Source organism: Lissotriton helveticus, chromosome 3_1 (assembly GCF_964261635.1).
Source record: "Lissotriton helveticus chromosome 3_1, aLisHel1.1, whole genome shotgun sequence".
In the NCBI taxonomy this organism is placed as follows: Eukaryota; Metazoa; Chordata; class Amphibia; order Caudata; family Salamandridae; genus Lissotriton; species Lissotriton helveticus.
Genome location: NC_136061.1, coordinates 620,337,854 through 620,351,482, shown reverse-complemented (window position 1 = coordinate 620,351,482; position 13,629 = coordinate 620,337,854). Strand labels below are relative to the sequence as shown.

The 13,629-nt window shown below is 46.1% G+C and overlaps 1 protein-coding gene across 1 annotated transcript in view; it reads left to right on the top strand.

Annotated features, from left to right (window-relative positions):
- DAGLA (diacylglycerol lipase alpha) overlaps positions 1–13,629 on the top strand; it is a 294,459-nt gene that overhangs the window by 142,066 nt on the left and 138,764 nt on the right. The window contains exon 3 of the mRNA XM_078680611.1: positions 12,157–12,368. Coding sequence (XP_078536737.1) covers positions 12,157–12,368 — 212 coding nt within the window. The remainder of the gene's footprint in view (positions 1–12,156; positions 12,369–13,629) is intronic.

The window sequence follows — 13,629 nt, the reverse complement described above, 5'->3', positions numbered from 1 at the left end:
TTTATATATATGGAAGCAATAACGGAATGCACAGAGAGGTATCCAAACACCAGCCCTTGAGCAGAGACGTCTTAAGGCAAGGGCAAAGTGGGTAATTGCCCATGGCCCTCACTTTCCAAAGCGGTACAAAAGGGGGTGGTGATGGACGGAGCATCTGAACCAATCAAACACTCACACCCAGTCAAAAGATCTGGGTTTGATCCATCACCGTTCTTTAGCCCACTCTGCCACCCCAGTTCAGACATGGCTTATATGCTAATCAGTCTGACCCTGTGCCTCATGGGAACAGTCCAGCCCGAACTGCCAAGCCATGCCTTCCCTGGACCGGAAACAAGCTTCCGAGGACCGGTTTCTGGCATTACAGCCGTCTTCAGCCCGGCTTGCTTGAATCCAGTGGCAAAGTGAGCAAGGGACTCATGTCTGAGCATACCCTGCCACACTTATGGCGGCCAAAGCGGTACAAAAGGGGGTGGTGATGGATGGAGCATCTGAACCAATCAAACACTCACACCCAGTCAAAAGATCTGGGTTTGATCCATCACCGTTCTTTAGCCCACTCTGCCACCCCAGTTCAGACATGGCTATATGCAAATCAGTCTGACCCTGTGCCTCATGGGAACAGTCCTGCCCGAACTGCCAAGCCATGCCTTCCCTGGACCGGAAACAAGCTTCCGAGGACCGGTTTCTGGCATTACAGCCGTCTTCAGCCCGGCTTGCTTGAATCCAGTGGCAAAGTGAGCAAGGGACTAACGTCTGAGCATACCCTGCCACACTTATGGCGGCCAAAGCGGTACAAAAGGGGGTGGTGATGGACGGAGCATCTGAACCAATCAAACACTCACACCCAGTCAAAAGATCTGGGTTTGATCCATCACCGTTCTTTAGCCCACTCTGCCACCCCAGTTCAGACATGGCTATATGCAAATCAGTCTGACCCTGTGCCTCATGGGAACAGGCCAGCCCGAACTGCCAAGCCATGCCTTCCCTGGACCGAAAACAAGCTTCCGAGGACCGGTTTCTGGCATTACAGCCGTCTTCAGCACGGCTTGCTTGAATCCAGTGGCAAAGTGAGCAAGGGACTCACGTCTGAGCATACCCTGCCACACTTATGGCGGCAAAAGCGGTACAAAAGGGGGTGGTGATGGACGGAGCATCTGAACCAATCAAACACTCACACCCAGTCAAAAGATCTGGCTGATGAGGATTATGAATCTGAAACCGGTCCCAGGATGCTTGTTTCCGGTCCAGGGAAGACATGGCTTGGCAGTTTGGGCTGGACTGTTCCCATGAGGCACAGGGTCAGACTGATTTGCATATAGCCATGTCTGAACTGGGGTGGCCGAGTGAGCTAAAGAATGGTGATGGATTAAACCCAGATCAGTTGACTGGGGGTGAGTGTTTGATTTGCTCAAGCGCTCCGTCCATCATCCCCTTTTGTATCGCTTTGTTCGCCCTAAGTGTGGCAGGGTATGCTCAGACGTGAGTCCCTTGCTCACTTGGCCACTGGATTCAAGATAGCCTGGCTGATGAGGATTATGAATCCGAAACCGGTCCCAGGATGCTTTTTTCCGGTCCAGGGAAGACCTGGCTTGGCAGTTCGGGCTGGACTGTTCCCATGAGGCACAGGGTCAGACTGATTTGCATATAGCCATGTCTGAACTGGGGTGGCCGAGTGAGCTAAAGAATGGTGATGGATTAAACCCAGATCAGTTGACTGGGAGTGAGTGTTTGATTTGCTCAAGCGCTCCGTCCATCATCCCCTTTTGTATCGCTTTGTTCGCCCTAAGTGTGGCAGGGTATGCTCAGACGTGAGTCCCTTGCTCACTTGGCCACTGGATTCAAGATAGCCTGGCTGATGAGGATTATGAATCCGAAACCGGTCCCAGGATGCTTGTTTCCGGTCCAGGGAAGACATGGCTTGGCAGTTCGGGCTGGACTGTTCCCATGAGGCACAGGGTTTGACTGATTTGCATATAGCCATGTCTGAACTGGGGTGGCCGAGTGAGCTAAAGAATGGTGATGGATTAAACCCAGATCAGTTGACTGGGGATGAGTGTTTGATTTGCTCAAGCGCTCCGTCCATCCTCCCCTTTTGTATCGCCTCACTTTCCAAGGCACCCCCTGGGAAAGTGACCTCTCTGTCTAATTGAGTATCTGTGTATTCTCTTCTCTATCCAAACCTGTGTGTCTGGACATTGCCTCCCCACTGAATTGTGTCTTTAAAAGTTTTGGTGTCCCAGGAAAGACATATTTAAACTGCTTTGCGTTACCCTAGTCACCTTTAACTCATAATGTAGTACTGTTTAGCCTCAGGAACTTGAATTAATAAGAAACGTTTAATAAAGTACAAATGTATCCCATACAGGAGCCCTCAAAATATGTCTTTCCCGGGGCCCCCAAAATCCTTCAAACGACGCAGTGGTGAGCACACACATACACGTTTTTCATCCCACTAAAGCGCTGCTAAACACTTGCCATCTTTGCGTGTAAGAGGGGAAGAGGAAAAATGTCGGAGCCGGTTGATAGTTTGGGGATGGCGACGTGGGCAGTGCTGTGGGACAGATCAAGCACGCATGGGACAGTAGAGAGGGTTAGGGCAGAGGATATGCTGAGAGTGGGAGAGAACAGCGAGTGAACGGGGTGAAGGGCAGGATGAGGATCGTGAGGTCAGGAGGAGAAAGAAAAATGTTGTAGGGAATGAGGGCAGATGGACAGGAAGAGAAAAAAGTTGGTTGGAAAAGATCGGGAGAGCCGCAGGGAGGAGTGACGGCCGGAGCGAGAGACTGTGGAGGTGGATCAGAGAGGCACGGGGTGGGCATGGAGAGGAAGGGTGAAACGGATGGGAGGGTCAGCCGCGACCCGTATGCGTGCACATCTCCCTGTCCATATGCGTGCACATCTTTTGTCAGTCCATACGCGTGCCACATGGAATCCGTATCGATTCCAAATGGCCCTCGCATTGCGGGAGTAGCACATGTGCGCTGCTAATGCCAAGCGAGACCTAAAAATGGATACTCTGAGAACTGAAAAGTAAATACAACCCATCCCTACCTTCGTGTAGCTATTAACCTGCCAAATTGGATAAATACATGAGGTGACTAGCATAGCGTATTCGTATTGTTGTTGATTTGGGTTTTATTCAGTGATTTACAGTTACATTGTAGTTTTCCTTTTCAGCTGGAGCTGCAGGAGTGTCTCTGCACTCCTTACACAGCGGTTAATTTCTCCTTCATTGACAGGCCAAGGGGCTTCATGTGCGGTGTGGCCCCTGCGAAGGCTAGGTGGTGATGCGCTTTTGTGCCAGAGCAGTTTCTCTTAATCATCACACGCCTCTTTCGGTTCCCATTCCAACTTGGGAGGCGTGCTCCGCGGGTGCCTTGTTGATCTGTCGGAGCCTGGAGACGTATGCTCTTTGCACGAAATCTGCATTCCATGGTACAAACGGTAATTAAATGCCCAACTTGGGTTTCCCTGTGAGTGATGCCGCCATCCGACCCCCATGGGGGTCTATATTAGCGTTGAGGCGCACGACTGCTCGGCTGCTTTTAGTCTGCAGCCTGCTTCATTCTTTGCACCCGCAATCCTCATCATTGTTGGGGATTTGGCCACGACAATTGGGGGGTTTCAGGGACATAATAAGCAACTTATTCTGTTGTGTCAGAACTTGGTGGATTCTACCCTCCTGTGTTCCTGCGGGCCTATAATTGATTTGCACCCTTCGGTTCTTTATATTTTAAAGGGTCCCCATTTTATATTTTAGAAGTAATAATAGGGGACACTGTCCCAGGCTGATCTTTGTGAATAATTTGGGTGTGTGTCCCTAGGGCCTAGGCTTTACCTGATTGTTAACCTCTGCCCCCCCCCCCCCAAACCCGTGTTGGGTTCCCCAGTGCCACGTTTGACAGTTCATCTACTGCCGCAGCGAACTCTTCCCGGGTATGCAGTTGTCAGAGAATGTTTATATGGAGGAGGAGACTTCGTCCTTCCTACCTTGGGACGGCGACTTCTGTGATGCAGTGGATGCATCCATCCACAGGGCAGAGGCAGAGGCTATGGCCCCGGTTGAGCCGCGCCTATATAGGCATACCTGAACGATTATACCAGACTGAATCAGCCCCAGACCATGATTGAACCCAGACCTTCCCAGCCTAAGTGGAGGTTGCCGGGGATGGACCAGGACGAATTTGCAAATACATCCCCATTGGAGGCACTCCTTAAATTCGTCAGGAAATGAGCTCGAAAGTTGATAGTTCAAAAGTTATTTATTCTTCATTAGGAATTTTCACAGGTATCCATTCAATGATATTAACTGCATATCATGCCATGGTATGGTTATCCATCAATAATGCAAAAATGAACGCGAACTTCTCCAATGCATTTCGGGCAGAGCCCTTTGTCACGGAGTGCTGCAAGGAAGGAGGGTAAAGTGAGGTTCACGTATTGAAGATGGGGTGAAGCTTACGCGTTAGGCGGGAGTGCTTCCGATTTAAGAATTACTGTGTCGATCAAAAGGAGTGAGTTCTAACCGTGTGTGAAAAATAACTAAGATGCAGCTGGCGGTAAAGTGTATAAGGGTGCAGTGAACCACGAGGGTGGTCGAAAGTAAGTATAGCGGGTATCAAAACAAGGTGTCAGTTAAAGGCTGGGTCTATGCAAGACTTACTTCGTGAAAGCGGTAGCGGGTCACGCTACTGCGAAGGTCGGGCGTCCATTACCTAAGCGGCGGTGGCTGCTGGTCTAAGAGCGCAAGGGTAAGCAAAACTGACATAGGACTAAGGTGCAAGGCTGAAGTGGCGGCCATATTGGAGTGTGGAAGGGACGAGCAAAAAGGTCAAGATAAAGATAAGAGATAATGAGAAGTATCAGTGGATCAGACATAAGCAATCAACAGTGAAGCAATGCAGTATTACAAGTAACAACTGTACTCAATACGATCATTGAGACCATGAGGTTTCAAAGTCTGTAATAAATAAATCCATTCAAGTTCTCTTTTCAAAAGTAGTTTGCGATTGTCAGTTCCTTGCGATCTGGTGATGGTTTCTAATACTATGAATTGCAATTGTGCGATGGTGTGGCGAGCTTCGGCGAAATGCATTGCTATATTGGATTTCTCAAGTTTTAGACGTATGTTAGATTTGTGTTCATTTAGCCTTGTTTTGATTTTGCGCTCGGTCTTGCCGACGTACAGTTTTCCACACGGGCATTTCAAGGCGTAAATTCAATTCATGGAGTCACAGGTGGCATCTACGTGGAGTTTAATGGCATTGCCTTTCATGGGATGCCTGATGGTGTTGCCTTTGATAATGCAATTGCAATGATTGCAATTACAGCATGGTAGAGTGCCTTTGTGTTGTATCGGTTCAGGTGTGGGTTTGGAAAGGATTTCTTTCAGATTCTTGCTTCTGGTGTAGGCAAATAAAGGGGGAGTCTGAAAAATCCCCTGAAAATCAGGTTCAAGTTGCAAGATCGGCCAATGTTTCATGATGATGGTTTTGTATGTGGAGCTTGTAGATGAAAATTTGGACACTAATACTGTGCGATTATCCACATTCTTGACGATTTTAGATAGGCTCTCCTGTCTGGTGATCTTGGCAACTCGAGTTTGAGCTTGTGTTAGGACATGTTCCGGGTATCCTCTATTAAGGAAGCGAGCATGCATTTCCTCTATGCGTGTTTGATAGATATGTTCGTCGGAGACGATGCGTTTGACACGCAGCATCTGAGAATACGGTAAATGTCTTTTCAGTGACGCTTGGTGGAATCTGCTGAAATGTAGGGTGTTATTCCTGTCGGTGTTTTTCCTATGTAGATCTGTGGTGAATCCATTTTGGGTGTATTTGATCTTAACGTCTAGAAATGTGATTTCTGTATTACTGGTAACCCAGGAAAGTTGTATGCGTTGGTCTTTGGTGTTGAGATCGTTTAATGCAAGGATGAGAGACTCTTTCGTGTCATTCCAGATAAGGAATAGGTCGCCGATATATCTGACGTACATTTTGATTTTATTTTGAAATGTAGGATTTTGATATATGTGAAGGTTTTCAAAATTCGCCATATAAATGTTTGCATAGGTAGGAGCGGCGCAGTTTCCCATAGCCATCCCGGATAGCTGGAGGTACCATTGGTTGTCTTGTTGGAAGTAACTGTGATATAAGGTATATATCATCAGTTCCATGAGAAAGGGTTGCATTTGTTCATCAATGTCGCTTTTTAGCAACGCTGGTGGCTGGTGGTTTGGGTAACCAGTGGTTGGAGGTATTTGTCAAACCACCAGCTATATCAAAGACACCACTGATTTTCTCATCAAGTTATCGAGCATCACCACCAACCCCAATGACCCACTCATTCTATGTACAGCTGACGTCAGCTCCTTATACACCTCCATACCTCACCAAGGAGGTATTGATGCCATTGAACAAGCGTTGCTAAAAAGCGACATTGATGAACAAATGCAACCCTTTCTCATGGAACTGATGATATATACCTTATATCACAGTTACTTCCAACAAGACAACCAATGGTACCTCCAGCTATCCGGGATGGCTATGGGAAACTGCGCCGCTCCTACCTATGCGAACATTTATATGGCGAATTTTGAAAACCTTCACATATATCAAAATCCTACATTTCAAAATAAAATCAAAATGTACGTCAGATATATCGACGACCTATTCCTTATCTGGAATGACACGAAAGAGTCTCTCATCCTTGCATTAAACGATCTCAACACCAAAGACCAACGCATACAACTTTCCTGGGTTACCAGTAACACAGAAATCACATTTCTAGACGTTAAGATCAAATACACCCAAAATGGATTCACCACAGATCTACATAGGAAAAACACCGACAGGAATAACACCCTACATTTCAGCAGCTTCCACCAAGCGTCACTGAAAAGACATTTACCGTATTCTCAGATGCTGTGTGTCAAACGCATCGTCTCCGACGAACATATCTATCAAACACGCATAGAGGAAATGCATGCTCGCTTCCTTAATAGAGGATACCCGGAACATGTCCTAACACAAGCTCAAACTCGAGTTGCCAAGATCACCAGACAGGAGAGCCTATCTAAAATCGTCAAGAATGTGGATAATCGCACAGTATTAGTGTCCAAATTTTCATCTACAAGCTCCACATACAAAACCATCATCATGAAACATTGGCCGATCTTGCAACTTGAACCTGATTTTCAGGGGATTTTTCAGACTCCCCCTTTATTTGCCTACACCAGAAGCAAGAATCTGAAAGAAATCCTTTCCAAACCCACACCTGAACCGATACAACACAAAGGCACTCTACCATGCTGTAATTGCAATCATTGCAATTGCATTATCAAAGGCAACACCATCAGGCATCCCATGAAAGGCAATGCCATTAAACTCCACGTAGATGCCACCTGTGACTCCATGAATTGAATTTACGCCTTGAAATGCCCGTGTGGAAAACTGTACGTCGGCAAGACCGAGCGCAAAATCAAAACAAGGCTAAATGAACACAAATCTAACATACGTCTAAAACTTGAGAAATCCAATATAGTAATGCATTTCGCCGAAGCTCGCCACACCATCGCACAATTGCAATTCATAGTATTAGAAACCATCACCAGATCGCAAGGAACTGACAATCGCAAACTACTTTTGAAAAGAGAACTTGAATGGATTTATTTATTACAGACTTTGAAACCTCATGGTCTCAATGATCGTATTGAGTACAGTTGTTACTTGTAATACTGCATTGCTTCACTGTTGATTGCTTATGTCTGATCCACTGATACTTCTCATTATCTCTTATCTTTATCTTGACCTTTTTGCTCGTCCCTTCCACACTCCAATATGGCCACCACTTCAGCCTTGCACCTTAGTCCTATGTCAGTTTTGCTTACCCTTGCGCTCTTAGACCAGCAGCCACCGCCGCTTAGGTAATGGACGCCCGACCTTCGCAGTAGCGTGACCCGCTACCGCTTTCACGAAGTAAGTCTTGCATAGACCCAGCCTTTAACTGACACCTTGTTTTGATACCCGCTATACTTACTTTCGACCACCCTCGTGGTTCACTGCACCCTTATACACTTTACCGCCAGCTGCATCTTAGTTATTTTTCACACACGGTTAGAACTCACTCCTTTTGATCGACACAGTAATTTTTAAATCGGAAGCACTCCCGCCTAACGCGTAAGCTTCACCCCATCTTCAATACGTGATCCTCACTTTACCCTCCTGCCTTGCAGCACTCCGTGACAAAGGGCTCTGCCCGAAATGCATTGGAGAAGTTTGCGTTCATTTTTGCATTATTGATGGATAACCATACCATGGCATGATATGCAGTTAATATCATTGAATGGATACCTGTGAAAATTCCTAATGAAGAATAAATAACTTTTGAACTATCAACTTTCGAGCTCATTTCCTGACGAATTTAAGGAGTGCCTCCAATGGGGATGTATTTGCATATTTTTGCATACACTACTTTCTTTGATATGTTAGGGGTTTTTGACGGAAACTCCACCCACGAGAGCACCCACAACTGAAGAACTTGGTTAAATCGTTTATATACTTTTGCAGTGCACCACTCATTTCCTTCTTAATCCAGGACGAATTTGGGCACCTTTAAAGAGCCTTTCTGGCTCATACTCAGACTCCAGGCGGTCCTTTGGGTTCGGCCAGTGATTTGCTGGACTGCATTCCCCCCACTCTCATCAGACGCTGAGACTGTGGTTACTCCCATGGGGACTCTGACACAGAGCCAGGTCCCTCACGACCTTGGCGCCCACTTGCTGCCAATGGCATCTCAGACATGCTGGATCCAGATGACATCATACGCCCACATTCTGCTGAGTGGACTCCTGCAAGAAAAGCGGCAAACTATGTTGTGGGTCGGTTGAGCAAACCTCTGATTAAAAAAAAAAAGCTTGGAGCCGCTTGCGCACAGAATGCCCTAGGCCATCTCTGGAGTGGAAGAGTAGCCCTTACTCCAGAAATTGATTCCTGGATGGGCACTTTCCTCGCCAAATTTATCAAGGACCCCAACACGGAGAACAATGGGTCTCAGCGTTCATGTTAAGACAAACTCTTGGACTCTATTGGGCAATTAACTAAGATCCTAGATATGGAGGAGGAGACCAAGGTTTCTGGTTCTTGAAGCCGTATCTCGTTGGGCTCAGAGAGCAGTTTTATTTTTGGGCAATGCCAACTGTGTCTTATTTACGGAGCATCTATGCTCCCTTCTGATAAAGGTGGACCCTAATTTGGGTGACTTGCAGTCCTCGGAGGCCGGAGCGGTGGCCCGGGGTACTTTTGGGAGATCCTTCTTTTAAGGAGCTCGGGAAGTTTGTGGCTACATTTTCTTCCCTGGACAAGGCCCACACGTCCATTAAGGGGATTTTTGACACTTGTGTTTTCCACCGGGCCGGCTGCGTAGGGGCTGGAGGGGTTGGGGTTTGTGATAAAAAAATCCAAGTCTCTCCTACGCCCATCCCAGACTACAGAATTTCTGGGTTTTGTCATAGTCTCTGCAACTGCATCCTTACGTCTTCTATCTCAGAGGATGGCAAAGATTCACCACGAGCTGAGGCAGACTCTCTCCTGGACTTACACCTCGTTACACCTGATAGCGAGGGTGGTGGGCTTACTGTCCTCTTCAATTCAGATGGTCTTTCTGAGGCCCCTGCATTATAGGGCCCATCACCTCAGGAAGGGTCTCTCTTACTCCCATGTGGTTCCCCTGACAGAGGAAGCGCTGGAAGAGATCCAATGGTCACTCTCCCATATGAAGGCTTGGAAAGGGAGGGCAGACTTGGGTTCCAGCCCCGATTTGGTTAAAGAGTCTGACGCCAGCAGATTGGGCTGGGGCGCTCATTGTGGAGAGCTTTCTACAGGTGGAAACTGGTCTCAAGATGAACAGAGACTGCACATCACTTGTTTAGATTCATAGCAAGCTCCTTTGCAGTATGTTGTTGGACCAAGGACAACATTTGGTCTTGCTTCATTGTAAAGATGGACAATTTATATGTGGTGCATTATATCAATCCCATGGGAGGGACCAGGTCAAAGGCATCGTCGTGCCTAGCGAAAGACTTTTGGCACTTCTGCCTGGCCCATCATTTATCGGTCAGGGCAGAGTATTTTCCAGGGCAGTCAAACCAGGTGGCAGATTGGCATTCTTGTCATTGCCACGATTCCGGCCTCTGGAAATTGGTTGCGGAACGCTTCTCCATAATCTCAGACAAGTTGGGCCCATTTCCAGTGGACCTCTTTGCCTCCAGACTGGATCATCAAGTTCTCAATTTTTTCATTTGGAGGCCACTCCTTCTGGCCGTGGCGACATATCCCTTCCTCCAGGATTGGAAGCTGGAGCTGGGGTATGTGTGTCCTCCGTTTTTAGTGGTGACGAGGGTGGCGACCCAGATCCGCCCTCTGCAGAAGGGGTGTTAGTGACGCCTTATTGGAGATTGCAAGGTTGGTTCCTAGTTCTGATGGAATCCAATCCTACTACACCTCTTTTAGAATCTTCCCATGGATCCGATCCTCCTGCCACACCAGCTGGTGTTGGATGGTTCTCTCCACCTTATGGTGTGGCGGGTGAGAGGCATTTCGAAGCAGACTGCAAGTCTCCTGTCCGAGGCCTAGGCGGACAGCACAGGCAAGTTACACAGATCGGCCTGGATGAGATGAATTGGTTGCTGTGTTCGACGGGGCCAGGATACCATGGATGCAAATATAGTCCAGATACTTATATTTGTTGTAAGAACTATCTTCAGAGGGTTTAGCATACCGGACTATTAATACCTTCCGCTCTGATATTTCAGCTGGCTATGTGCCAATAAATGGGTCCCCTTTGGGGGACCATCTTTTTGTCTGTAAGTTACTACATGGGGTTTGACGTTCTTTGCCCCTGGAGCTATGTCAATCACATCCTTAATGTGTTTCTATCCTGACAACCCAATTGTTTCTTGTCAGACAAGGAACTTTCCACCAAAATTGCTTTGCTTCTTTGCATGGTTTCGGATGTTAAAGCCCTGGATATTACAGGTACTGTATTTTCCCTGCATGGGTTCTCCTTTATGATCAGTCGGATGACTAAGTCACATTTGAGAGAGATTGCTTACCTTGCATTTGCGGGCTTTTCCAAGCTAGATGTTTGAATACATATGAAGAAATGACAGAGGAACTCCACCCCCCTGGTGGAGACAACTTTTGATTGCCTAAGGAAGCTGCATAGAGCAGTCTCTTCCGCTGTGATTGCCCGTTGGGTCCACTGGGTGATGTGTGAGGCTGGTATAAATGGGGATGTTTGGTGCACACTCTGCCTATGGTGCGATGGCATCTAAAGCTTTTCAGCTGAGTGCCGGAATGGAGGATATCCGGAATGCAGCAGGTTGGTCCTCTGATTCTATTTTCAAGAGATTGTACTTAAAGCCTGTTTTGGACATTGCTTTGTTGGTGGTGGATAAGCTAGGAACTAACATAATCCTCGCCTCCGGGCCTGACATAGAATGAAACATGTCCTAGCTATTTTAACAGAATGGTTTTATTCTATTAAAGACTGCGAGTCGAGGATTATCCCACCCGGCGAGAAACATTTCTCTTTGATTCCCTCCCTGTATTCAATAAGTATTGAGTTTTCTGGGTCTAGTCTAGTCATTAAATCTGTTTATTAGTCATACTCGTGACTTTGATTATTTAGACAACCGTCTTGTTTGTAAGAGGTCTTGTCCTTGTAAAGGATACAAGTATATGGTTGCTCTCCTTGGTTTCTTATCAGGAAAGGATGGCTCAAAGCAGGATTTATGAGTGTAGGAGAGCTATGTGATTTCGCATGAAGAAGAGACAGCACACATAGTGAAGATGGACTTTGTTGGGACTGTCTCCATTTGATTGGCTTTTTGTATTTGGTCTAACCCCCAATAGATTTCTGGGGATGATAGTTTTATACTGTGATGCTTTCTCATATGGTTGCTGTGAACTTTGATATCAGCTAAGTTTTCGAAGTCCTTAAAAGAATTGAAACTTTCTGTTATGATATCCAGGAAATGTTTCATTCTATCTATCCATTCTTGTGTCCTGTTAAACTTTGCCCTGCCCTCTGTCTCCTTTCATGCAATTGTGTCCTCCTTTCCTTGGTCTCAAAGGTCTTTTGTTTTCTCTTGTGCAGGTTCCTCATCCTCTCTGTGGTGCTGTTTGGGTTGACATACAATCCCAACGAGACGTGCTCTCTGAATCTGGTGGACCACGGAAGGGGTTACCTCGGAATCCTGCTCAGCTGCATGATAGCCGAAGTGGCTATTATCTGGCTAAGCATGCGCGGTGGAATCTTGTACACTGAGCCCCGGGACTCCATGCAGTATGTTCTCTACGTAAGGCTGGGTATGTACATTTTCCATTGATAACCTCCTTCACACCCTGTATTATTAGTTTACCTCAAAGCAGTATTGATATGTAGCACGGTGCAGTGATGCTCAGATTGCAATGTGTGGTGCTGCTGATTGTGGTGTTACTTCTGATACTGAAGTAGCCCTGGACAGTGCGACGGAACTGTGCTGATAGAGCAGTGTGATTCCGATTGTGTTGTTGCAGGAGTGCTGATATAGCAACTTGTGCAGTTATACTGATGCTGTGTTGGGTGAAGCTGATGGATGTGCTGTGCAGTCTAATGCACTGGTGTTGATGGTGCTTTGTGATGCAGTGGCACTGACTATACTATGCGAAAGAGATTGTTTGTGTCTGTAGCAGCACATTACAAAATATTTTGTTACCCAGCGCCCACACCATATAATGAAACAAATAAATAAAATTGCAGACGAATTACCACCAATGGAGTCGTGCAGAACAGCTATCATAAGAGGACTGGACTCCACTGACCCCCTAATGAACTATAAACTGATTACATTTTTATGTACTCGCGAACAAGCACTAAAAGCTAAATATGAACAATGATAAAACATGAAGTATATTTTATAATTACATACATTTTATGATGTTTTTAAAGATATGCAACTTTTATGCGATTTGCTCTTTTTTTTAAATTAGTGTTTGTAATATTATGGTTTTAATTCATTGAACAATAAATAAATCAATCAAATCACCAACAATGAAGCAGAACAATTAAAAACAAACTATATAAACGTTTACTAGCAAAAAGCCAACATATAGTACAAACAACAATTGTTAACGAGGCTTTGTTGTGTTTTCACCCCTTCTTAGAAACCCTGCCTCTCCACTCTGCCTATTTCTGGAAGAATTAGCCCCTCCACCCGACATTTTTATTAGCCCCTCCAACTGAAATTTGTCTCTAGTTGCGCCTCTGATTCCAAGTGTGAGCATTGTATAGCGCAGACCTTGCCGATAGTTAGCGGAGTCTTTACAGGGTCAGGCAAAGATACTGCAACGTGTGGCAGGAAGAGTAGCTGGTTAGAAAGAAAGAGGGTGAGTGGTTAATGCATACGGGTGTACACAAGATGGCGGCGCCTTGTACAGTGTATGCTAAAGAAATTTGAGGGGAAAAACAAATTCAGTCATTATCATGCATGTATGATATGTGTATGAAATATATATATTTTTTTTATTGTAATTGTATTTACATTTATGTCGCTCTTACTACCCCCTGCTGAGGCTTCGAAATGTGTGT